At 47.6% G+C, this 25,564-nt stretch overlaps 10 protein-coding genes across 10 annotated transcripts; 6 read left to right on the top strand and 4 right to left on the bottom strand.

Annotated features, from left to right (window-relative positions):
- Positions 1–479: 479 nt before the first annotated feature.
- N7517_003839 (fungal specific transcription factor domain-containing protein) lies at positions 480–2,596 on the top strand (the record flags this gene model as incomplete). Its single annotated transcript, XM_056721569.1, has 4 exons — positions 480–816; positions 871–1,334; positions 1,703–2,421; positions 2,476–2,596. The coding sequence occupies 4 exons, from the start codon at positions 480–482 to the stop codon at positions 2,594–2,596; spliced, it is 1,641 nt and encodes a 546-aa protein (XP_056577819.1).
- Positions 2,597–2,875: 279 nt separating this feature from the next.
- N7517_003838 (nuclear transport factor 2 family protein) lies at positions 2,876–3,787 on the bottom strand (the record flags this gene model as incomplete). Its single annotated transcript, XM_056721568.1, has 3 exons — positions 2,876–3,526; positions 3,589–3,656; positions 3,718–3,787. The coding sequence occupies 3 exons, from the start codon at positions 3,785–3,787 to the stop codon at positions 2,876–2,878; spliced, it is 789 nt and encodes a 262-aa protein (XP_056577818.1).
- A 600-nt stretch (positions 3,788–4,387) lies between these two features.
- On the top strand, positions 4,388–6,659 carry N7517_003837 (MFS transporter; the record flags this gene model as incomplete). Its single annotated transcript, XM_056721567.1, has 12 exons — positions 4,388–4,519; positions 4,576–4,629; positions 4,677–4,864; positions 4,914–5,108; positions 5,173–5,212; positions 5,271–5,681; positions 5,733–5,759; positions 5,812–5,861; positions 5,913–5,959; positions 6,013–6,286; positions 6,350–6,528; positions 6,583–6,659. The coding sequence occupies 12 exons, from the start codon at positions 4,388–4,390 to the stop codon at positions 6,657–6,659; spliced, it is 1,674 nt and encodes a 557-aa protein (XP_056577817.1).
- A 558-nt stretch (positions 6,660–7,217) lies between these two features.
- N7517_003836 (cytochrome P450) lies at positions 7,218–8,762 on the bottom strand (the record flags this gene model as incomplete). Its single annotated transcript, XM_056721566.1, has 3 exons — positions 7,218–7,406; positions 7,470–8,513; positions 8,580–8,762. 3 exons carry the CDS (start codon positions 8,760–8,762, stop codon positions 7,218–7,220), a joined length of 1,416 nt encoding a protein of 471 aa, XP_056577816.1.
- A 780-nt stretch (positions 8,763–9,542) lies between these two features.
- N7517_003835 (cytochrome P450) lies at positions 9,543–11,209 on the top strand (the record flags this gene model as incomplete). Its single annotated transcript, XM_056721565.1, has 3 exons — positions 9,543–9,851; positions 9,904–11,046; positions 11,105–11,209. The coding sequence occupies 3 exons, from the start codon at positions 9,543–9,545 to the stop codon at positions 11,207–11,209; spliced, it is 1,557 nt and encodes a 518-aa protein (XP_056577815.1).
- Positions 11,210–11,739: 530 nt separating this feature from the next.
- N7517_003834 (zinc-dependent alcohol dehydrogenase) lies at positions 11,740–13,015 on the bottom strand (the record flags this gene model as incomplete). The annotated part of the gene is made up of 4 exons (XM_056721564.1): positions 11,740–12,509; positions 12,568–12,721; positions 12,780–12,828; positions 12,885–13,015. The coding sequence occupies 4 exons, from the start codon at positions 13,013–13,015 to the stop codon at positions 11,740–11,742; spliced, it is 1,104 nt and encodes a 367-aa protein (XP_056577814.1).
- Positions 13,016–13,491: 476 nt separating this feature from the next.
- N7517_003833 (carotenoid oxygenase family protein) lies at positions 13,492–15,173 on the top strand (the record flags this gene model as incomplete). Its single annotated transcript, XM_056721563.1, has 2 exons — positions 13,492–14,374; positions 14,443–15,173. The coding sequence occupies 2 exons, from the start codon at positions 13,492–13,494 to the stop codon at positions 15,171–15,173; spliced, it is 1,614 nt and encodes a 537-aa protein (XP_056577813.1).
- Positions 15,174–16,287: 1,114 nt separating this feature from the next.
- Positions 16,288–17,817, top strand: N7517_003832 (cytochrome P450; the record flags this gene model as incomplete). Its single annotated transcript, XM_056721562.1, has 4 exons — positions 16,288–16,704; positions 16,760–17,368; positions 17,434–17,565; positions 17,623–17,817. 4 exons carry the CDS (start codon positions 16,288–16,290, stop codon positions 17,815–17,817), a joined length of 1,353 nt encoding a protein of 450 aa, XP_056577812.1.
- A 906-nt stretch (positions 17,818–18,723) lies between these two features.
- Positions 18,724–22,123, top strand: N7517_003831 (putative RNA interference and gene silencing protein (Qde2); the record flags this gene model as incomplete). The annotated part of the gene is made up of 3 exons (XM_056721561.1): positions 18,724–19,079; positions 19,134–20,263; positions 20,346–22,123. 3 exons carry the CDS (start codon positions 18,724–18,726, stop codon positions 22,121–22,123), a joined length of 3,264 nt encoding a protein of 1,087 aa, XP_056577811.1.
- An 814-nt stretch (positions 22,124–22,937) lies between these two features.
- On the bottom strand, positions 22,938–24,909 carry N7517_003830 (uncharacterized protein; the record flags this gene model as incomplete). The annotated part of the gene is given in 3 exon segments (XM_056721560.1): positions 22,938–23,926; positions 23,941–24,544; positions 24,598–24,909. The coding sequence occupies 3 exon segments, from the start codon at positions 24,907–24,909 to the stop codon at positions 22,938–22,940; spliced, it is 1,905 nt and encodes a 634-aa protein (XP_056577810.1).
- Between the last annotated feature and the right edge of the window lie 655 nt (positions 24,910–25,564).

Genomic DNA, 25,564 nt, shown 5'->3' with positions numbered 1-25,564 from the left:
CAGTCCCCGCAATCCCCATAGTTTCCCGGGAGTTACCCCATCATTTACATGCCGATATGTACATAGTACTTCCAAGGTTCTAGGTCTCCAAGCTACTTTCACCAAGCCTCACCTCTGACTGAACAACAATCCCCATCATGGCTGGACATTTAAAATCCGTTCGCAGAACTCGTGCCGTGATAAGTTGTGACCGTTGCAAGAGTCGAAAGACAAAGGTAGGTGCACATATATGTTACTTCTCTCAGTCTCTGTCGCATTAAGTTGCTAATGCTGTCTCAAGTGTAATAACCCAGGTAATAATTGCGTTCCTCTTTCTGGTGCATATACCATCATCGCGTAACAGTATCTTACCCATTTATCAAAATCCAGTCCCAGGCCCTTGCGATCATTGCCGCAACCGTGGGGCCGAATGCCATGTCGATATAAACAAGCGACGGCAGAGACCGTATTATTTTGTTTCGGAGAATGAATTCCGGGATATGCAAGAGATCCTGAAGAGTTTCCTTCCAGATGACGACCTAACTCCGGAGGCTCTGCGTTCTCTTGCGCAGCAATGCCGCCATCAAAAGACCGCTAGACCGCAGCCGAATATCTCATCCATATCTACACACTCAACCACAGGCGCCCCCTCTCCACCCATTTCCGAGTCTGCATTTGTGGCTCCTAGTCCTCGAGAGAATACGCGGGATACAACAGACGAGAATTCTCGGGAAAGCTGTGATGTTGGGCCGAACCCGGGAGACACTGTGTTGCAGGATGCTATTTGCTTTCATCAAAAGCTAGGATGCTTACTAGCAGATTCTCTGGGGGAATACCGTAGGTGACACCGAGTTTCACCCAATTCAGAAGCTCGGAGCTGAAAATTACTAGGCTATATGGGACCCGAATCAGGATTGTCCTTCAATGCTGCTATTCGACGCCTCACGGGAGACGAAATCTACACACCAGAATCACCGGATGTTATCCCCGGGATGGTGACAGCCGCCATGCCTATTCCGAGTCCTCGATCCCAGCAAAGTGGAGCAGACTTGCCCCCTTTGGAAGAATGCCAGACATCCGTCATGCGCTATTTTGAGGAGGTACATTGCCTCTACTGGCTTTTCTCCTCAGATAGATTCCACATTCAGCTAGAGAAGACGTATCACACTCCCCTTGAGAGCCTAACAGCCTCCTGGTTATGTTCACTCTACTCAATCCTAGCAATCGTCCACATTGACTCCAATGGCTCTGGGGACCGCATCACAGCAACAGAGTACCTCGAACAAGCAAAGGCTTATGTGCCCTCAGCATGTGATGAAGGAACGCTCGATAGCGTTCGAGCCATGGTACTCCTGGTAAGTGGTTTAGTCAACCGCGAGAATAATAGCGCTGACTAAAGCTCATCGCTCCATAGGCTACGGCTCTACAATCGCACGGGTTTTCTAATCCCGCATATCTATACAGTAGCCTGGCTGTACAAATTGCTCGCTCTCTTGGATTGCATTGCGACATGTATTGTGCATTCTATGGCTCCGTCGAGAAAGAACACGCCCGGCGACTCTGGTTATCACTTGTGATTTTTGATCAAGACCTATCGTTGAGATTAGGCAGGCCATGTGCAATTGAAGATTCTTCACATCCACATCTGCCTTCTGAAATGGTAGTCGTGTCCACATAATTCCAGTCTTTGCGGTGCAAAGGATATCTAACTTCTCTACTTTAGATACTACCGCTTGGCTCCCATACTCCTCCAGACTATTTGGCAGCTTGTAGCAGTCTTAGTCAGTTGGCGAAAACTGCGCGCAACAAAGTTTACAATACGCCATTTCTGAGTGGCCAGCGATTGGAGATGAAAGTCATCAAAGAAGCCATATCCTCTTTACAAGAATGGGCAGACACTCTTCCCCCTCATCTCAGAATGTCTGACACAATATCCCCACGCCTCTTCTACAGACCTATCACACTCCTCCATTTGAGGTATCATGGTGTCCGGCTACTTATCACACGGCCCTTTCTTCTCTACGATGTTATATGTCAAAAGACCATGTATGGAAGGGGTAAGCTCCCGGCCCTTGAAGCACTGAGTACTCTCTGTGTCAGTTCTGCAGAGCATATGCTATCCATTCTCCTGGAAATGGTCGTTGAGAATACTTTTTCGAGGTTAATTGCCTTGGACTTCTTTTTCGCCTTGGATGTTCTGCAAATTTTACTTTCCGCATTTGCTCTCTCAAGGGGGGAGAAGGAGCTCACCAATGTGCGCAAATGTCTCCAGGTACTTCAGACCATGGGAACTACAGGGTATGGTGAGAACATGATCTCCGAAGTGATATTTGAATTAGTGCAATGGGGGATGATCCCAAACACTTCTGGTCCTTCACATTCTGAGCAAAGTGGAGAAGTACCTGTGACGGGGGTCGATGCCCTGAGCGACACTTATAATTTGTACGTGTCAACTTCCCCTTGCACTCTCGTGGTATTTGTTCTAATGTTTCTCAGTCTGTTCGGGATGTCTGATGCTACGATTGATCTCAGTTCATTCCCGATATTCTCGGGTTTGGATCTTCCCCAGTTAGGAGTTGATTTGAGCGGATTGGAAAATGACACTTCCATACAATAATCAGGTCTTTCCAATAATTCCAAGGTTGCGACTAACCTATAAAGCCATTTTTATCTGATTGAATTGTATAAATCAAAATTTTCTTATCCTATTCCATGTTTGCTTTGGTCACATATATAAAATCGAAATGTATGGTGTGTATCCAGCTCAGGAAAAATGTTATTGGTCTATCATCTAATCCATAGAATTGTTCCAGCATCTGAAAACAAGGGATTATGAAGTCTTGACCTTCTCGATGAAGGATCCATGAACCATGAATGCTCATCATGAGATTCATGCTTATAATTTTCCGGTTCGCTGATCGGGGTCACGAATCGATAGAGCTCCTCCATCCTCGGTCAAATCCCCATTCAATGTTGGTGCCACCAAAGCACTCTCTTGAACCTGCTTTCCGGTAACAGGGTGAGGATAATGGAAAGGCACAACCTTTGTCTGTGGCCACAAATTCCTAGTCTCGACGAGTTGATCGGGACCAATTGGGTCCTCTGGGTAGCACTTCTTGGGGAAGGGAATGTATTCCGGAGGAGTGTGACTCCAACCTTTCTCGAAATTGGCTTGCCAGAAGGGGAAATATCTGTAACGATACGGCTTCCAGACTCCATCTTCCTTGATATACTCGTTCTCATAAAGTCCTGACTCCCACCATTGGACAAGACCTCGAGGATGATCCTTGGCGATACTTTCATGGTTGCCTGCGGACATAAAAGTTCTCATCCTTCCCCAGGCGTGATTTCCCTCGTCATTAACGTCAATGATATCTTGCATCATCGCATGGTCTAGGAGGACGCCATGGACAGGCCCATTACGGCCTTTGACAAATTTGCTTGCGAAACGGTCGATAAACAGTCGGCGGACGCCTTCTGGTCCCCGGTATCTTCCTCCATGGAACTCAATGAAGGCATCTGGTGATTGGGACCACATGTCCACGACCTTCAAAGTAAAGTATTCATCAGTATCAAACGAAGATCCAACCCTGATCGTTGTGTACACACCTCTTGATACAGGCATTTGTCGAGATAGTAGCCGTACTTGAAGTGCAACTTGCGAAGCTCGGCCTCATCTGCAAAGCGGAACATCCCATTAACAGTGATCAAGCGTGCACCAATTGCATCAAGACTCACCACTAATACGAGACACCGTCGCCTTCAGCGAGGTCAATTCAGCAGTCAGAGCTTTAAGATCTTCAGCCATGTTTGATAATTCGACCTTGTGATCAATTGCTTCTTCGTTCCTTCGGGTTTGTTTAAAAGGTCCAGATACACGTTACGAGGGCGATATTTATATAGTTCCCAATCAACCTAGACTAGGAAGTAATGGACATTTATTGCCACTTTGCCAGTCGCTTGAATGTATGAGTGGCTAGATTAGGAGCAACTAGCGTGAGAACTAAGTTATCGGGACAATTCGGCCGACAAAATCCGGGGTTATAACCAAGCAACGGATGTATACTCCGCAACGTCGGTTGAATTAGACCGATATAAGTTATCAGATTACACTTTTGGCTTAGCTCTCGTGTCTTCGTATTTTACCTGTATATGGATCTGCGGCGTTTTTTACGCGATCGGTCAAGCCCCCTGGTAGTCCAGTCCAGAGCTGCTGTGGCCACATCAGAATGCAGGTATAATCCAAATATCGTATACCTTGGTGCATTCGATAAATATGATACGACTTCCGTCATTCCCGGAGGTCTTCAAATTCTATTCTTGCAACAATCTCATATTCGTGTGATTTCGTTTTTCATCCACTTCTTGTTCCGATTCACCAGTGCGTTCCCCAATTTCGGATCACAACATGCCGTCTCTCAATATGACCATGGGCATTATCCGTCCTAGTGGCACCGAAGATTGCCCTGGCACAGTTCTTCTCTTTGAGAGAGCCGACAATGAACAGAGTTATCATTCTGGCGCTAAACACGACCCAAAGGTACGCTTCACATTAACATGTCGAAACATGTCCTATTCGATATTAACGAACTTCAGGACCCTTCGATCATCTTGGATCCTCAACCATCAGATGATCCAAATGATCCATTGGTTAGATTGCCCTGTCATTCCCTGAATTAACACGCGCTGACGTTTAGAAGAATTGGTCGATTCGGAGGAAGGATCTGCTATATTTGACAATTTTCGTCAACACTGTCATCTTAGCTGCGGTCCCTGGCCCAGTATTTGCGTCCTCTACTGCAGTGATGTCAAAGAGCTTGGGAGTCTCATTGGACAATGTTGCCCTTCTATCAGGATACCAGCTTCTGGTTGTTGGCTTGTACGGGTAAGACTGAATCCTTCCTGATTGATATTCCGAGTCTGATAACAGCCAGCCCGTTCTGTTCGGCACTGGCTCGCAAGTATGGCAAACGACCTCAATACCTATTCGGCTGCACAATGGCATTGATTGGAACAATAATTTGTGTGGCGGCTGGGTCAAATTATACAACACTGCTCGCTGGTCGAATCATCCAAGGATTTGGGACAACTGCATTTGAGTCGCTGTCACTGGCTGCAATCGGGGACGTGTAAGTCTTTATTTAAGAATCATGTGTCTCTATCACTTCTCATTATATCTAATCGGCTTGTTAGATACTTCGTCCATGAGCGTGGTATTAGGACCGGAGTGATGGTACGGCTGCCTTCGTTCTCCCAGTTACGGGACGACCTCCTTGCTAATCATTTCCTAGGCGATTGCGTTGACGTGCCTCTCCAGTATGGTGAATATTATCGGAGGTCCAATCACCCAGACTTTGGGATGGAGATACATGCTCATCATTCAATTGCCATTCGTCGCAGCTGCGTGGATTCTCACATTCTTTTTCATTCCCGAAACCCAGTTCCGCCGTTCGGTCGGAAACTTGGAGCATACTGAGATGCCAGTCCAGAACACCGACTCCAAAGAGAAAACAGAGGAAGGATCGGAGGTCTATCAAGAAGAGAATGTGGATGAACAACAGACCACACACCCATCTACCAGTGTTGCAAAGAGAACCTACGTGCAGAATCTTGCAATCTTTTCGGGGACCTATACCGACACTGCTGCTTGGAAGCTCATTGCTGCCCCCTTTGTTGTTCTACATAACCCGAGTGTTATTTGGGTAAGCATCAATCCAGTCATGTCAGATATGTTTTGCTGAATTTGCTGATAGTCGCTGGGTATGACTGGTATTGTCGTGGTAAGTCCTACATAGTCCAAGACAACGGTGGCGTCTTGTCTAACTCTCCCAGGCACTATGGGTCAGTTTGGCGTATGTGTTCGCTCAGCTATGGTCCGCGTCGTAAGTTCTGATCATTGGACGTGATGATTTTTCGTTGGCTAACTGAGGCAGGCCTTATAATTTGAATGCCGCCCAAAACGGATATTTCTATGTTGGAGGTACGTCACGGTCTCCCGGAAATCACAACGAATCCCATGTCACAACCCTATAGCTATGGCCGGAGGTATGATTGGTGGCCTCGGCAGTGCGTGGGTGACTGATCTGATCACTAAAATCATGGTCCGCATAAATCGTGGCATTTACGAACCGGAATTTCGAATCCTGACTCAGGTAATTTCCGGTACATTCATGGCCTTGGGATATTTCGTCTTCGTATGGCTCTTCGAGCATCCCTTCCCGACCGGCTACTTTCTAGGGTCATTTTTGCATGGATGCATTTGCTTGGGCATTACTGTGTCGACTGTGTCGGCAAGCCTTTATATGTTGTATGTCTCCCTATCGCGCTTTTAGCATTCCGCGCATATTAAATGAAACTAACATGTCATTAGGGATGCGCATGCTTCTGAGACCACGGAAATCTTCAGCTTGCAGATGATCTTCAAGAACCTCTTGTTCTTCGGGTTTTCACACTTTGTGAATTCCTGGGCAGCCAAAGATGGAGCACAGTCTATTTTCCGAACTTATGGAATAGTTGCCGTCTGCCTAACTGCCACTTCCATTCCGATGTGTAAGTAAATCACTTACAGCTATGAGGGAGAGCTCAGTGACTGACCGTTTCTAGACATTTTCGGAAAGCGCAATCGCCTATTCATCCACAAACTAGGAGTATTGCGCCGATTCTACACTGGTAAAGAATAAGGCGGCACTTGCTTAATCATTAAGGTTTCACCCGATCGTTTCGCGTTATCCAACCGAGGTATCGAGACGTTGAGATTGTTATTTCTTCACATTTGAATCAAGATTTTTGCAATATTGTCCACTTTATCGTTTTGTGTGAAGTAATCTCTAGATATCTAGTCCTCGTAGGATGCTATGTGTATTACCAGGTTTATTAAATAATGCTGACAGGAATTGTGGCTACAAAATTTACACACTTCGGTACAATCCAACGCAAATTCGGCGACCTAGTTATTTATTTCGGTTTAATATCACCTACATATAGCTTTTATGTCGGGTAAATCAAGTACTTACCTACCAAATTACGTTACAATCTGCCTAAACATAGTTCCAAATGCAAGTCCTCCGGCTTGAAATTGCTAATCTTGGAACCTGGAAGTAATACCCTATTTCCATATGCTCTATTTACTTCTATCAGTCAGACTTCTCTTGGGAAATATGACTTGAGAACTGTCATTATACCCGAATACTTCTGAATTTCCAGTTCAAAATAGAAAACATTTGGCAAAGTACACCCGACTACCAATTCCGCTTGGTGATCTTCATAAACATATCCCTTTGACTTGACGACCAGCAAGTGTGGACAGTCCATGGCTGACTAGGATTGGCGATTTCGAGTTTGAAGTGGCGTAACAGCTGCACAATATAGAGATTGATTTCCACCAAAGCGATATTTTTTCCCAAACAGGATCTTGCACCGTATCCAAACTGCGGGATATTTGTTAATAACTTTCAAATCATATCGGAGATATGAAGTATTGGGGGACATACTGTGACAAGATGTTTGTCCATCCAAGCCGATCTTTCGTTGCTCTCCAACCACCTTTCTGGGTTCCAAATGTCTGCGTCTTTTCCAAAGACAGCTTTGTCACGGTTACTTGCAAGCGGTGACATAGAAATCTCGGTCCCTCCGGGAACGAATGCATTGCATATCGTGACACCACCCTCAGGGGCGGAACGAGGAAGTTGAAACTGGATGGATGGGTGCATGCGCAAGCCTTCTTTGACCACCGCCTGCAGATATGGCAATTCGAGACATTCTGTGTATTTGATCTCCCGACCTTCCAAGTTCTGGGTGACATAAAAGGAGTCAATCTCATGTGTAAGCTTCGTATAACCAGCGCGATCGACAAGAAGGGAACCCAAGACGCTTCGGATACCAATAGCTGAGGTGTCTGCTCCAGCTCCCAAGAGGCTGACAACTTCTCCAAGTAGCTCTCGTTGGTCTAAAGGGTCTCCGTTACTAGTCTTGGAATCGATAAATTGTTGAAGGAGATCGGTGCGAGAAGCCTTTTCTTGTTGCCGTTTCAGGACCATCTCCTCGGCGTATTGCGTCACTTTGAACAACTGCTGGAGCTTGCTTAAGTCAACGTTGAATAGCTTGCAGACCACTCTTATTACATTGGACTTTAGCCAGCGAAGCTTGCCAGGAAGGTATCCCGAGTTTGCCAGAACCAGGAAGCTCAAATCGATCGCTTCGACAATAGACTTTGACTCTCCCTGACCTCTAGTTTTCAAAAGATCAAAGCTGCCCCCAAACCCGATTTCTCCCAAAACATCGAAGGCAAACGCTTGAGTGTATATAGCCATATCTAAAACTGCCTCGCTTTTGCTCGCCTCTTCGATGCATTGTGCAAAGGTTTCTCTGCTCAGATCGACAGCACCTTGAATGTATTCTTCCATTTTGAGAATAGATGTCATTGCATATGCTTTCGCAACTTGCTTGCGCTTTCGCGAATGCTCACTGACATCTATTTCACTAAAGGAAGTATTGGCGATCCTCCCACTGCTGTTCCAGATCAGATACCAGTCGGTCTGGGATTTGAAGAGGAATATTAGATATCTGCAGGTTCAAACTCATTTGGAACACGACATACTGACCTTCGTTGCTTTGGTGCCATGTCCGTAAATCGTCCGTAGTCCATGAGTGGCGTCAAGCATAGATACCGCGTTTGGGCCAATCCGTACCAATGGGCCGTACCGTGCATGTAGATCAAGAATATCTTCATGCCACTGTCCCTTTAGGTAACGCCAGATCTGCCAGGCACGGGTTGATATTCCCATTCGTGGCCCGGGGATGTGGGACAGCGGATGGAAAAAGTGCCGGTAGACTAATATAGCCACCAGACTCGCTGCCAATACAAACCCCCATATAAACATTTCGTAAAATTTCTCCGTGTTTGTCTCAGACGTTTTCAGGGAGAGAAACGATTAATTGAGATCTCAATTCCACACAGTGTAAAAGATGGACCGGAGACATGTAGTAGCTTTTTAAATTGTTTTTGCTTTTATATTTGGCTTCGCTATATGAAGCCTACGATTTTAACAACTTCAAAGTATGTATCTAATGCCGTCATTAGTACATACAGTTATCGCTTAGATGATTCCGAGGCGATCTACTTCTTGTGGCTTGGCATATAAGCGTTCTAGATTTGTGGTAATAAAATACGGGATTAACTTAATAGAGAATAGCGTAGATCTTGCATTGCGAAGGCTCTTCGGTTGTTGAACGTTGCCTCAGATGCCGACGCACAGGCTACAATGAAAGATATGGTATGTACTTAGCGTGCGCTAAATATGGGGAAATTGCGGGGTTTGGCGAATCGATGACATGTCCGGGGTAATAATTCCTAGTCATTCCTACCATGCCTATAGACGACTATCATCCATCGGGTCCTAACATCCCCAACTGCCGGTCCTAGCATCTTTGTATGCGTCAAAGCATCATAAGATACTGACCTCCTTCTGGCGGGGAAGGTTGCATAGCTTTTGTGATATGGTGTATATAACGTGCCATCCTTGTGACTACTGCTTCGGACTAGATATAAGCGATCGAACACAATTATGGCTATCATAGCGACTTTCCATGTTGCGGCACTTCAATATGCTGTCTATGCAGTTCCTCTGCTCCTCTTGGTCTACCTTGCCCAGAATTATTTCTACAATTCACTACACGTCTTTCCTGGGCCTTTCTGGGCGCGCCTGACCGATATTTGGCGATATCTCGATGTGATGGGTCGACGCCCTGAGCTTACGCATATAGCCTTGCATCGCAAGTATGGCGATATCGTGCGTCTGGGGCCACGCACTTTATCCTTCGCAGACCCAAAGGCAACGAAGGTCATCTACGGTCTTAACAAGGGATTCGTCAAGGTAGTTATATGGCAAACCCCTGGATATCTACATCTTCTAATCGAGAGGATAGTCCGAGTTTTACCCAGTACAGATGACCGTTTCGAAAGGCGAGCCATTGCCATCGCTGTTCTCCACACTGGATGAGGGCTTCCATGCGAACCTCCGCCGTTCTGTCAACCACGCGTTTTCGATGAGCTCATTGGTACAATACGAGCCAATGGTCGATGAGACTACGGAAATTTTCCTCGATCAAACGGGCCGACTCTTTGCTGATGGGTCCACTGTCTGTGATTTCGCACGATGGTTACAATTCTTTGCCTTCGATGTTATTGGAAGCATTACGTATAGCAAACGCCACGGGTTTATTGAGAAAAACGAAGACATTGATGGCATCGTCGGTTCCCTCGCAAAGATCTTCGATTATTCTGCCCCTATTGGTCAGATGCCATGGCTAGACAAGCTCTTTTGGAAGAATCCAATATTTGATTTCCTTCAAAAGTTGGGCTTATCTGATAATTCGCATCCCGTGGCCATCTTCGCAAAGCACCGCATGGATGAACGTATGTCAGCAAAAGCTGATATAAAGAGCTCGGGAACAAAGGATGATCTTCTCACTATGTTCATCAAGGCGGGTGAAACCCGTCCAGACTTTATGACAAACAAGCGAATCCTTACCATGGCCGTCTCTATGGCCTTTGCCGGGTCTGAAACAACGGCCATCAGCATTTCCGCCGTGTTCTACTTTTTACTTAAGAACCCAGAGTGCATGACACGAGTTACGCAAGAGCTGAATGATGCTGTGGCCAACGGTACGATCGTGAACCGCCCAACAGGACTTGTCTCATGGACAGAGTCGCGGCAGCTGCCCTACCTCGATGCCTGCATAAAGGAAGCATTCCGTGTGCATCCTGCTGCGGGACTTCATCTGGAGCGTGTTGTTCCTGCGTCAGGTGTGGAGATCTCTGGACATTTCATTCGCGGCGGAACAATCGTCGGTTGCACCCCCTGGGTTATTCACCGTCGTAAAGATATCTTTGGTCAAGATGCCGACATATACAATCCCGATAGATGGCTTAATACATCGCCGGAGCAACTTAAGGCTATGGATGGAATGATGCTCCAGTTTGGTGCCGGTTCGAGGACCTGCATCGGGAAGAATATCTCTCTAATGGAGATTTATAAGATTATTCCTAGCTTTTTGAGGAGGTTTGAGGTATGTTCTCTTCATTCTGCGTGAGACAGATATCTGCGATGCTGACTCTTTTTGATAGGTACGACTAGCACACCCTGACCAAGAATGGAAACTGTGGAATGCATGGTTTGTACGCCAGCAGAACTTCAAGACAATTTTTACCCCGAAAAAGATTATAGTATAATTGATCATCGGTCGTTATTTATTCCAACTACTGAAATGCGGAAATTGTATGTACTTATTACAAATGAAATTTCGCATGAAATTTAACAGGTATCCTTCTGTGTGAAGTAAGGAAATCAATCTAGAAAAAAAACTTCAAAATGAGGACCACAATGGATGTAAAGAATGTACTACGGTCACTATGTAGTGGATCATACGGAGATAAAAAGGAGAATAGACAGGAGGGAAGAGATCTGACTTAGTTACATCGTCTTGACCCTACGGGGGGCCTAAGGCCCCCAACAGTAAGCTTTTGTTACATGCTGGAGTGATACTTCTTATTAGAATGTATAGTGGCTAGCTTTGTTATCTCTTACAGGGAAGATAATTGCGTATTTTACATACAAAAGGTTGTATAATTCTAGGTTGCTGGCGCTCACCTTACTATAATACTATATTTTATATAGTAAAAATTCATGGAATCATGGTTTATGAAATTGCTATGTTCAGAAGAAAACAATAAAATGTAGAAAATAAGTAGAGACAGACACTTCAAGAGAGGTCAATCACTGCTCTTCCAAGCAAGTTTCCTGTCTTCATATCCTGGAAAACTTGCGCAAGCTCCTCCATTGGCACCATCTGTAGATGGACCTTAACTATCCCCCGAGCAGCGAATTCCAACAGCTCAACGGCATCAACCCGATTGCCAACTGCCGATCCTATAATCTTCAATTGCTTGGCTATCAAAACCCCAGGATAAGCGCTAGCGATTGGCTTTGATTCACCTGATGGAATTCCAACACAGACCAGAGTACCGCTGAACCTTAGGAATTGAACCGCTTGGCTGTAAGCACTATTGGCAGCAGTGCAGACAATGGCGGTGTGAGCCCCAAGTCCTCCAGTTAGAGCTTTGATGTGGTTTGAAATCGCAGCACCATCGTCATCTGCAGGAAACTTGGTAATATCCACGAAATGTTCGGCGCCTGAATCTTTGACCAGATCTGCTTTTGTTCCGTGGTCAACACCAATGACACGGAATCCCATCCCCTTACTGGCAATTTGAACTGCCAGGTGTCCTAGGCCACCCCCGGCGCCAGAGATGACGACCCACTGCCCAGGCGCGGTTAAGCTGCGCTTAAGAGCAGAATAGACAGTAAGTCCTGCGCAGAGTAGAGGCGCGACTTGAGCAGACTCCACTGCATCCGGGATCCTGGTCACGTAATTTGCAGGACCCAGGACATATTGTTGGAAAGTACCAGGAGTGTAAAATCCAGACACCTTCTGGTTAAAGCAAAGACTGTCCAATTGCATTTGGCATGGTTCTGTGTACGTTCAGGTCAGTAAAATCGAACAAGCATTATAATCGAAGTATAATCTCACCGCAGTTTCCACAAGCGCTTGCCACCCATTTCACACCAACCCTGTCCCCGATCTTTATGCCAGAGCTGGCTGTTCCCGAACCTAGCTTCACGACACGACCAACTCCTTCATGGCCGCCAACTTGTCCTACTGGGGCCGGTGGAAGGCCTGTCCACTAATCGACTGATCAGTTAAGTTGGCAACCTGGATCCTTTCATTGGGGATAAACATACACTATTTGTCATAATAGCGAGGTCGGAATGACAGACACCAGAATGGGTTCTATAGACTGTATGTTAATCATGGATATTTCAACACAATCAATGGACAGAACTTACAAATTTATCAAGACCTCATCTGGGCCTGGCTCAGGGATGTCAGCTTCCACAATCTCGATAGAAACAGATCCTGGCGAGTTGTAAACGGCAGCTTTCTGCTTCGTCGGTAATGTTGGCGTGGAAACCGTCATCTTGGTGTATGATGAATTTAAAAGAAGAAAAGACAACAGATAAAGAATAAAACAATAGGTCAATTTTATACAAATGAATAGAAAGTTAAGGACTAATCCAGAGTGGCTACAGGAAGAACGGTATTATATACTATATTGACGGAATCATACAATCAACGGAAGTTTTAGCCTCAGAACAGACCCCGCAAACAGGAAGACCCGGATAAATTAAAGAGATTGAACTGACTCGCGTTTTTGAACCCTTTCGGCAGTATCAGACCGACTGTTTTTGGTATGTGCTATCCAAAATAGATTATCCCGAGGATGGGTTGATGATCGCTTCCATATTGCCGACAAAGCATTGGACGAATGAGAAGCTGTAGAAGCGAAAGAACTTTATACAGCATAGTGTATAAAATCAGGTATACTTCAGCAATATCTTAATCTCGATTTACCAGCCAACAATACTATCACTCGATACACAATACATTTTCAAAATGGCAAATATATCTCACGTTGACTCCACAAATGGAGCATCTTTGAAATTTCCCAACACCGGAACTTTTCAGGGCTTCAATAAGCCATCTCGTCTTGAAGGCGACATTTTCGACTGCGAGGTAGATGGAGAAATTCCCACCGATATTGATGGCACTTTCTACCGCGTGCAGCCGGACCACCGCTTCCCTCCAATGTTCTCCGACGACATCCATTTCAATGGCGACGGAAGTGTGAGCGCAGTTCGCATCGCCAATGGCCGCGTGGACTTCAAGCACCGTTATGTTCATACGGATCGCTATAACGCCGAAACCGAGCAAAGAAAATCGCTTTTTGGCAAGTACCGGAATCCATTTACCGACAATGCGTCTGTGGAAGCAGTCATTCGGACAGCTGCCAATACAAATGTGTTCTTCTGGAGAGGAGCACTGCTGGCTACAAAGGAGGACGGTCCTCCATTTGCAATGGACCCAGTTTCCTTAGAGACAGTCGGACGTTATGACTTTGATGGCCAAGTGCTGTCTCCGACCTTTACTGCGCACCCGAAATTTGATCCTGTCACGGGGGAAATGGTCTGCTTTGCCTATGAGGCTGGCGGGAATGGAAATGATGCATCCTGTGATATTGTGGTGTATACCATCGATTCTAACGGTAAAAAGACCGAGGAAGCTTGGTATAAAGCACCATTTTGCGGCATGATTCATGATTGCGGATTGTCCGAGAACTACTTGATTCTACCTATGACCCCTTTAAAGTCCTCTCTCGATCGGATGAAGAAAGGAGGAGCGCATTGGGCATGGGACCCCAATGAGGACCAGCTTTACGGCATCGTGCCTAGGAGAGGTGGAAAGCCGGAAGATATTGTATGGCTTAGGGCAGACAATGGTAAGTCGAACAAATTCTTTTTATCAGACAAGTTCATTTTGCAAATGAGCTAACACACGAAAATTTAGGTTTCCATGGACATGTAGCAGGATGTTACGAGAACGAGGAAGGAAAAATCGTTTTCGATCTCTCCGTTGCTGCCGGAAACGTTTTCTTCTTTTTTCCCCCAGAGGATACCATGGCTGGGACGGTGGCAGAGAGAAATAAAACGACAAATCAGACTGTTCGTTGGATCTTTGATCCTAAGTCGAAGACTGACACGCGTGTCACCCCCACCGAGATCATGGACACCGTCAATGGTGAATTTTCCCGCATTGACGACCGTTTCGTTACGAAAGAATATCAGCATTTTTGGCAGGCATGCATCGATCCGAGTCGGCCATATGACTTTGAAAAGTGCGGCTCACCCGCAGGAGGTTTATTCAACTGTTTGGGTCATTTCACCTGGGATAAGAAGGTCAATGATGTATATTGGGCGGGTCCAACAGCTACCTTCCAAGAACCCACTTTCATCCCGAAAGATAGCGGCATTGAAGGTGACGGATATATCATCGCGTTCCTCAATCACCTTGATGTCTTGCGCAACGACATTGTGATATTCGACGCCCAGAATCTGAATGACGGCCCCATTGCCACCATTCATCTACCCTTCAAGTTACGTCTGGGACTTCATGGAAACTTTGTCGATCACAAAGAGATAGCAGCATGGCAAAAGCGACGAGAAGAAGGGAGTGAGATTGGACCTCTGCGTGCGGCCACCGAGCCGCTCCCATGGCAGAAACAGTTTGTCTCACAGTAAAGGTAGCTTCTGAAGATAGTATAAATGGAATCAAGTGTTAGAGAATCACATTTCTTGTGCCCTTTTTTAGTACTAAGGTCACAATAAATGAAATATAAATTAATTATCTCCTTTTCGGCCCGATCCGAGCCGGCGTTTAGGTATTGTGCGGAGTATTATAGGAAGAACGTAACATACAAAGCTGTGCTTCGCTTAAATTTGGCCAGCTTCAGGCCATGGACACTAATCTTTATTAATTAAATCAGCTAGCAAAATAAGATCTGGCCTTTTATGATGTGCAGGAAAGTAGGACCAATCAAGCGTGCAGAGTCCAGTTGCCTATATAACTCTCAGAGGCTCTCTCTTGGCTTTCAATTCTGACAAAATCTCAATTATTGCGGGGAAATCACAATCTGGGGAAATCGAAAAAAAGGATAACTTGTCTACTTAATCGGCAAATACGAAATCGTTGGTGCCGATGGTTTGGAACCATCAGAGTGATCGGCATACAGGTGAGCGGTATCCGCAGACTATCCACAGGCTATTCTCAACCACGCTATGCTATAAAAGTAAGAGACAAGTCCAAAAAGAAGCGAAGAATACAGCAGGCAAAGGATCGGCATCATACTTCCACCACTAAAAGGGCTGCTTCGGTTGCACAAATTGGGAAGTAGAGGTTATATATCGTGGGGTAAAAGTGCGGAGTCCGCTATAGATAGGTGCACATACCCCCTACGTACACATACATTGATAGACAGACTAGGTAGTTAGTTACTCGAGCTAGTCGGCAATTCAAATGATAGGATCTATCCGAATGTGCTTATGTGTGCATAATGCTGAAGTAAGTTCATTCGCCTCGTAGTGTTCACTCTTCACAGAGAGCCGTTCTATACAAGACATTCACACGCGAAAGTCAAGCGTCTTATCAATATGCTATTTAGCATATCCCATGTTGCCATTGGGCTTGCCATTGCGTTTGGACTCTGGAACGTATGGCATGCCATCTATAGCCTCGTCTTTTCTCCATTAAGAAATGTTCCGGGTCCTTTATTCGCTCGTTTTTCGAGTTTCTGGGAAATACACGCCATCCGGAGGAATGGTCTTAACGAGACCTACATACGACTCCATGAGAAATATGGTTCGAAGCCCCCTTTTGTCGGCTTTTGCAACCCGGGCTGACTGGAGACTGCACACATTAGGACCTGTCGTACGCGTCGCACCGAACCGCTATAGTTTCAACACCCTAGAAGCTTTGAAGACCATATACTCATCCACCGGGGGTGGATTCGCCAAGTCGGACTGGTATGCAGCGGCTGGTCATCCAGATCGCCCGAATATGTTGAACATGCAAGATTCGCGGCTTCATTCCGAGAACAAGAGGAAGATTGTTAGCTTGTACACCATGTCGACCATGGTCAACTACGAAGGCGCTGTTGAGAAGATGAATACTGTCCTAATGCGCAAATTCCGTGAATTCGCCGAGACGAAAAGGCTCATTCAGCTCCCTGTTTTCCTACAATATTACGCCTTTGATGTCATTGGTTATATCACGGTTTGTCTTCATGGAGCTTTCGAATGCGAAAAATCTGTCACTAACAACGCAACAGATGGATAGAACTTTCGACATGATGGAGACAGAAAGGGATCGCACTGGTTTCCTGCACAAAATCAAAGTGGCCACGGAACATCAGATGTCCTTTGGTTCCTTTCCTTTTGCACACGTTCTACTCACCAGGATTGCTGCCTTGCTTAAACTGAAAAATCCGCAGAATGAATTGTTCCAGTTCATCGGAGACTCCATTCAACGATTTCGTCGGGTCGGCTCTGAGCCCAATGACAATCCAAAGTCTGAACCGTTCCTCGCCAAACTTTTGGATCTAGAACTGAAAGGGAAAATTGATCAAGGATCGATTTTCAGTTCCTGTGGTTCGAATGTCATTGCTGGGTCTGATACTACGGCCATCACTTTAAGTGCTGCTTTCTATTACATATATCGAGACCCAATGATTCTGAAGAAGCTCCGGGATGAGATTGAGGCACACGAACGTGCAGGACTGCTGTCGAGTCCCGCTGGATTCAAGGAAGCGCAGCAGATGCCATATCTACAGGGAATAATCAAGGAAACACTTAGAATGCACCCGGCGGTGGCCCAAATGCTACCACGAGAGGTTCCGCAAGATGGTGCCCTCCTCAGTGGATATAATTTCCCAGCAAAGGTGTGTGCAAAGCTTACCATACATTAGCATTACCGGTCCTGTCCTCTATTAACACTTTCGTTCAGACACAGGTCGGCATCAGTGCGTGGGCACTGCACTATAACCCGGACCTGATTGATTCCCCACGAGTTTTCCGTCCTGAAAGATGGCTCGAGGAGGATGGAAACCAGCCGCCAAGCTCGGCCTTGAATTTTTCGGTTCGTGAATAGCTCGATAGACCCATTGCTTTGCATAGTTACTAATTGCGGTCCTAGTTCGGCGGTGGCTCGCGTGTCTGCCTTGGCAGGAATATCAGTCTGCTTGAGTTGGGCAAAGTCATCCCTGAGGTGGTGCGTCATTTTGATATTCGCTTCGAAAGACCTGGTCAGCCGTGGGGTCTTGACGTAGGTTGGTTCACCTGGTCATCGTACAAGTGCTGGATTGAAGAAAGGAAGCCTGCGAAGGTCTAGTCTTCAGACTTACCTGGTTTTTGCATTTTTGTCTAGCCGACCTGTAGGACTGTTTGAGGGTTATTTAACGTGTCACATATATCTTATGGCTTGCATTTTCTTAGTTGTGGCTCTAGGCGGAGTATTCCGCCTCTGGTATTGACAGGTTAGTGGCGACGAGGCACTGGTTATTACATTGATATTGCCTAATATCATGAAATATCATGAAATATCGAATTCAAAAGTAAGGAAGAAGAGGAAATACACGTCCAATACCAACACCAACCAACACCATCCTGCGGGATGAAATCATTGGATGTCCATGCACCCGAGATCCTCAAACTCATAGTGCGTTCACATATACTCGAATCCGTGGGCATGTAGAGTGACAGCAGGCAACACCGAATCATAAGTGAAACATATTCTTACTATCACAAAATGTAGACTAGGAGTATGCCGCTATCCAATGTCTACATGAATCTACTGGTCAACTGCAGGACTACAAACGAGAACATAGTGATGACCTATTTTTTTTTCTTTTTGAAAAAAAAAAAAAAAAGAACGCTAGTAGAAAAAGATGTGAAAAATGATTATATTCCTACCTCACTAACTATATGGCACATTGATATCAAAGTTGTGGAGCAAGCGTAATGTAAGACGATGGAGCGTCCACGTCATAGTCACATCATATAGCTAGATCTGTACAACTACCCAAGTGCCTTTAATGTATATAAAAGTACCCAAATGTCACCTCCATTACACTATACCCCTGTAGGCAAACAAAGAAACCTGGTGATGAACAAACGGTACATCACTTCAAATACTTAATAGGCCGTCCATCTCCCACTCCCCCATTCCCCACTATCTTCCTCTCTTATTTTCCATATTCCAACCCATATAACCCATCTGTATTGAGTCTATCTTATCATGAGTGACAATCGGGGTCGTGGAAGAGGCGATCGTGGAGGTGATCGTGGCCGTGGTGATCGAGGTCGAGGTGCCGATCGAGGTCGCGGTCGTGGGGAAAGTCGCGGCGATTTAGCCTTCCGCCCAGCTGGTAGAGGCGATGGAAATCGTGGAGATTTTAGAGGTGATTTCCGAGGTAACTTCCGAGGCCGAGGTGATGACAGGGGTCAAGGCGACTTTAGAGGTGGGGGTGATCGAGGAGGTCGTGGCAGAGCTGACTTCCGGGGTCGTGGTGATTTCCGCGGTAGGGGTGATTTCCGCGGCGGACGTGGTGGAGCACGTGGTGGTTCCACCAACTCCGGCCCACCTATCTTCAGGTATAGCTCACACTATTTGCTGCTCATTGAACAAAAATAATCATTTGCCTACAGACAAGGCGAGCCTATCCCACCACCTAACACCACCGTCACCAAGACCGAAAATGACCTTGCCAAAGCTCTCGCTGTGAGCGGCCAGAAGGCCCCGAGACAGGCAAAATATCCCGAACGTCCTGGTTACGGCACAGCTGGCAGGCCGGTGACTTTGTATGCGAACTACTTGCCCTTGACCCTGCCTAAAAAGCAGTTGTTCCGCTACCATATTGCCATTGCAGCCGACTCTGCAGGCCGAGCTGCCCCTGTGGGCAAAAAGGCCCGACACATTGTGCGTCTGCTGTTGGAGGAGCATTTCCCACAGCAGAAGAACAGCATTGCCTCAGACTTCCGGTCTACCCTAGTCTCATGTGTCAAATTGACCGAAGGTAAATTCGATGTGCGATACAAGGAGCACATGGATGATGACTACCTGGATCCACCCCGGGTGCACCAGGTTACCTGCCAGTATACTGGTGAGGTCAATCCTGCTGACTTGGTCAACTACCTGACCTCCACCAACGCTGGTGCCCTGCTTGAATCCAAGTCTGAGATTGTGGCTGCTCTCAACATGATCATGGGACACCACCCCAAGACCGATGACCAGGTCGTCTCTGTTGGTGCCAACAGACACTACAGTCTGCGTCAGGACACAATGGAATCGTTCAACCTGGGCGGTGGTCTATCCGTCCTGCGCGGATTCTTTGTCAGTGTGCGTGCCGCGACTGCTCGTGTGCTCTTGAATGTCCAGGTCAAGTATTTGGCCTGTTACAATGAGGGACCTTTGATCAACGTGATACAAGGCTACGGCAACAGGAACACTTATCGTTTGGAAAAGTTCCTCAAGACTCTGCGCGTTCGCATCACCCACATTACCCGCAAAAAAAGTCGCGGTCAGCCCCGGCCTCGCATCAGGCCTATTTATGGCCTGGCCAACCGCGGTGATGGTGGCTCGTCGCCCAACCCACCCAAGGTTCCCCGCCACGGTGCTGGTCCCCAGGATGTGCAATTCTTCCTAGCTGAGTCTAGCCCTCGGCCCGTCGCCGTGGCTGGTGCGCCCGAGCCCAAGGGGAAGAAGGGGAAGAAAGCGCCCAGGGCTGGTCCTGCGGAAGCCGGTCGCTACATCACCGTTGCGGACTTCTTCAAAAAAGGTCCGTCGATCTTCACTTTTCTTTTACTTTTCCTTAGACTCACCTTCTCCTCGTGTTGTGCTGACTTGCCTCTTCCTCTCAGAGTACAACATGGCTTTGAATGCAAACCTCCCAGTGGTGAATGTCGGGTCTCGTGACAGACCTGTCTATCTCCCCGTTGAGGTCTGCGAAGTCGAGCCTGGCCAGCCAGCCAAGTCCAAGCTTACTGGCAATCAGACAGCTAGTATGCTCCGCTTCGCTGTTATGGGTCGGAAGCCGGGCCAGAACGCCCAGTCGATTGTCACCAAGGGCGTGGGTGTCCTGGGACTAGGCGAGCCCCTGAATGCCACCCTAGTAAATTTCCCTCGCACCAATGCTCTTGTCAAGATATCTAACCTTTTACAGTCTGCTTTCGGTGTTAACTCTTCCACTGAGCTGATCACGGTTCCTGGACGCATTCTCCCCGCCCCAATTGTCTATTACAAAGACGGAAACAGGACCAAGGAAGTCAGGATTCAATTTGGCAGCTGGAACATGCGCCAAATCCAGTTCTCGAAGCCTGCACCCATGAAATCCTGGACTTATCTCTACATTGATCAGGAGGGCGCCCGGCCAGTTTTCCAAACCCCAGATCAGCTCAACGCGTCTCTGCAAGCCTTCAGAAAGACGCTCGGGGATATGGGAATGCCTGTGGACCCCCACAAGCAAGGCAAACGAGTCGTTCTGACCGGCAAGAACGACGCTGTTGATATCGAGCAAGCTGTCGATGATCTGAAAAAGCAGCACAACCCAATCTTCATCCTGGGTATATTATACACTAAAGACACTGGCATATACAACTGCGTCAAGCAAGTCTGCGACGTCCGTTTCGGAATCCGCAACGTGAACGTTCTCGCAGAGAAGCTCATCAACTCCAACGACCAGTACAATGCCAATGTAGGCCTGAAAATCAACCTAAAACTAGGCGGTGCCAACCAAGCCCTCCGCACCGCCGATCTCGGAATCATCTCCGAAGGCAAGACAATGCTAGTCGGCATCGACGTGACCCACCCGTCGCCAGGCTCCGCCAGCACAGCGCCCAGCGTGGCAGGCATCGTCGCCTCCGTCGACGCAACCCTCGCCCAATGGCCCGCCGAGATCCGCGTCCAAGGAGCCCGTCAAGAAATGGTCGCCGACCTAGAAACCCTCCTCGCCTCGCGTCTCCAGCATTGGCGCAAACTGAACAAGGCCCTCCCGGAGAACATCATCGTCTACCGCGACGGCGTCTCAGAAGGCCAATACAACAAAGTCATTGACGAGGAACTCCCCCTCCTCCAAAAAGCTTGCAAAAAGACCTATCCAGCAGACCAGACAAAGAAAGGTCTCCCGCGTCTGGCTATCATTGTGGTCGGAAAACGCCACAACACCCGCTTCTACCCAACAACAGAGCAGGACTCGAACCGCGAGAATCCCATCCCCGGAACAGTCGTCGACCGCGGCGTCTCCGAGGGCCGTGACTGGGACTTCTTCTTGCAGGCTCACTCCGCCCTCCAGGGCACTGCCCGTCCTGCTCACTACTTCACCGTCTGGGATGAGATCTTCTACCCCCGTTATCCGGCTAACAGCACCGGCCCCGGCGCGGCTGATGTCCTCCAGGACCTCACCCACAAAATGTGCTACATGTTCGGTCGTGCTACGAAGGCGGTTAGTGTCTGTCCGCCAGCGTACTATGCCGATCTGGTTTGTACCCGTGCTCGCTGCTTCTTGAGTGATCTGTTCGATCCTATGCCTCGCGATGGCTCTGGTGGTTCTATCAGTGGCACCGAGGGAACGGCGGATATGAGCCGCACGGCGGATGTCAAGATTCATCCTAATATTGCCGAGACTATGTTCTACATCTAGGTTGAATTGGTTGAGTTTGTGTTTTGCCATCTATTGGATATCTATGATACATATCTGCGTATCTTTTGGAATCTACATGACTTGACTTGAATTAATATGTCGTGGAATTGGAGGAATTGGAACAATTTGCTGGAGGAAAGAATATCATATTTTGGACCTGGAAAACCTACTTACATTCGCTCGCTCATCCTTGGTCTTTGAATAATATCGTTTGGGATATTCGGTCAGCTTCGATACTTGGACATCGGAGACGAACAAGATTGACATCTACTTACTATTTTGGACAACAACTTAGCTGTGAGACTCAATTTAATATTCAAACGATAACATCTTTATGATCCATTAGTAGGCATGTACCATGTTATTCTCCTAGAGGTTTTACAAATCGGGAGAAATCGAAGTATAACCCAATTAAATTAAAAAATCAAACAGTCCGCTCTCGTGGAAATAAACTTGTACACTAATAACATTTGTGGAGCAAGGTACAGAAAGGTAAAAAGAAAAAGCAAAAGGGAAATAGACAAGAAGACAAGGGTTGAGGGTAATACACGCAGGCCAGGCATTTCACACTCGACTCCAACTGCAAAGTTCCAAGCGCGAAAGGGGAAGCCTTCGGCCTCTTTTTTTGCTTATTTTGCAGTTTCAAGGACAAATGTCCAAAATTCATGCGGGTATCGATACATTGCTCGTGATCAGACAGAGTCAGCCGTGCTTGTCAACAGGAAGACGGAGCTGAGCTGACTTCTCCACTGACAAGGAATACATACGTGGTATCAAATGTATCAAGCTAAGCCATAGACCGGCACTGGCTCACTTAGTTGCCGTCTCCATGGCCCCAACTGGGCTGGTTGTGGCCGAGAGGGTTGCGCTGCGAGGTGGCATTTCTTCTAACCGGCTCGGGGGACGGGTCTTCATAGTTATCCCAGTGAGACTTCATCATATTATTGTGCGCGTCGTGCTTCTGAGTAGGGATTTTGGGGGACTCCTCGTCGTAGTTATCCCAGTGAGACTCCATCATCTTATTGTGCGCCTCGTGCTTTTCAGTGGGGACCTTGGGGGACGCCTCGTCGTAGTTACCCCAGTTTGACTCCATCGCCTTATTGTGCGCGGTGTGCTTTTGGGTAGGGATTTTGGGGGACTCCTCGTCGTAGTTATCCCAGTGAGACTCCATCATCTTATTGTGCGCCTCGTGCTTTTCGGTGGGGACCTTGGGGGACGCCTCGTCGTAGTTACCCCAGTTTGACTCCATCGCTTTATTGTGCGCGGTGTGCTTTTGGGTAGGAACCTTGGGGGACTCCTCGTCGTAGTTATCCCAGTGAGACTCCATCATCTTATTGTGCGCGTCGTGCTTTTGGATAGGCGTGTTCTCCTTAGCGACAGGCGATTCGTCCCCCAGCGCGAATTGCGAAGCAAAGTTCTTGTTGCGGTTGGCGGTGTTGGCGCCTGTTGCCAGGGGCTCGTTCTTCTGCTCGCGCTCGGAGAGCTCGGCGTTGCCGTCGCCGTCAAAGAGGCGGTTCTCATAGAGGCGCTTGCCGCGGCCCCCGAATGAGCTGATGATCCGTCCGTCCTCCTCGGTCTCCTCATCGGTCATGTCGAAGTGGCGATCCGCGTCACGGCGGGGCTTGATCACATTTAGCTTGGATTGGGGGGATCCGGCGCCTTCTTGGTTATCGCCGAAGCCAAAGTGGCGCACTTCTTCTCCACGTGCGGCACGCGAGCCCTTCACGGGGGTCTCAAAGTCGTCGAATTCCCAGTGGGTTGAGTGGGGGTCTTGGCTTGCTTGACTTCTGCCTTGGTCTCGCGCTCCGTGTTGTCACCGCCGATCTCGAAGTGGTTGTATTTTCCAGGGGCAGATTTGTAGAAATGACGATCTTCGTCGACAGGCCCTTTCCTGGCCTCGTCAGGTGTACCGTCATCTTTCACAAAGATATCGCTGAAATTGCGAGGGGCAGGTCGCCCAGCCGAAGGCGCAAAGGGAGCCACATAGGCAGGAGCCTGCTTGCTGGGGGACAGAAGCTCGGTCAAGGAACCGGCTCCATAGGGGTCTTTAGTATATCTCTTGCTGGCAGCGGGTCTGGTGGTTTCCGGGCGGCTTTCGCGTTCAGTGGCCTCCTTGTTCGGCGAGAGGAGCTCAGTCAGGGAGTTGGCTGAGTAGGGATCCTTGAAGCGGCGCTTGCCCGGGGATGAGGAGCGGTCGGGGAGTTTGGTCTCTAACTTCTGAGAGGAAGAAGGAGGCTGCGAGGGTGCCACACGCGCCGTCTCAGCGTTTCTGAGGAGACGAACTTGATCTTTTCCATCACGAATGGGCCATTGGCGTCCGCGCGCTCCGATAACCTCAATCTGCTTCAGCAATGAGGCCTGGTCCCAGTAAATACGGATCTGCTTGATCAATTTATTGGCGTCGAAGTGGACGATGTGAATCTGCAAGATGATGCATTAGTTTTCGATAACGCGACGCGCGTCGGGGAATTTACCGTGGGGAAAGTCGCAACACGGTCGGCCAGGAAATTATCGTCGAGCGAGGGGAGATAAACCCCACCACCCTCGGTGAATTCGAGGCTTGTTTCCATGTCTAGACATAGCGAGTCTGATCCTTCAATGGCGCTGATGATCTGGTTCGATGTCGTCTTGACAATACTCGCGTTCTTCAACGCATGAGTGATGACATTGTCAGCCTTCTCGAACTTGGTCGTGGTAGGAACGTAGATCAAGGAGACATCGTCGGCCAACTTAGCAGACCTGGGGTTATCCAGGAACCGCTGGTATTCAGTCTTGAAGTAGGACATTGTCAACCGTATAGGGACAGGGGGTTGAAAAAAGGAAGATATTCCAGAGAGGGTAGCTACTCTAGAATCTAGAAACAGGAACGGATTGAAGTTACAAGAAAACTATTTTAAGAGAGAGAATGAGAGAAGAAGGAAGCCGTCTACGAGGCCACGGAGTACGTTGTACTCTCCGTACTCGGTACAAAATAATATACAGGGGCGCGCTAGAACCAGTTAGTACTCGGTACCTTGCATATATGCAAACATTCAATGAAAATATTATAAGGGGAAATGCAAATAGAAAACGCGCCTAAATCCCCGAAATCCTCTAAAAACACCTGAAAACACGCCAGTGTTTCACCATAGGGGGCCTAGGCTTGGGGGGCTTGGCTTAGGGCCCGCGTCCCTCCGGCAACTGGATACACTTTAAAGGCCTCAGCCTCTACAGGGGGCATGGATTGCACAGGGTTAGACATCCATGGATGTAACATAATGTACATTGGACATTTCAGACTGTATCGAGAAGGCCCTCAGCGGTTGACACGATCTCTGATGAGACGGAAGTCATTTCAGCTGCAATGCCGTTCAAATCACTCTCAGGTAGAAGACATGATCGGTCTTTCATTGGAATATGGCCATTCAAATCAAAAGTATGGCATGTGTATTGAGCAGGGAC

Source organism: Penicillium concentricum (genome assembly GCF_028827145.1).
Source record: "Penicillium concentricum strain IBT 3081 chromosome Unknown utg000002l_segment0_segment0, whole genome shotgun sequence".
Classification (NCBI taxonomy): Eukaryota; Fungi; Ascomycota; class Eurotiomycetes; order Eurotiales; family Aspergillaceae; genus Penicillium; species Penicillium concentricum.
Note: the sequence above shows the minus strand (reverse complement) of the source record. Positions and strands in the feature narration are given on the sequence as shown.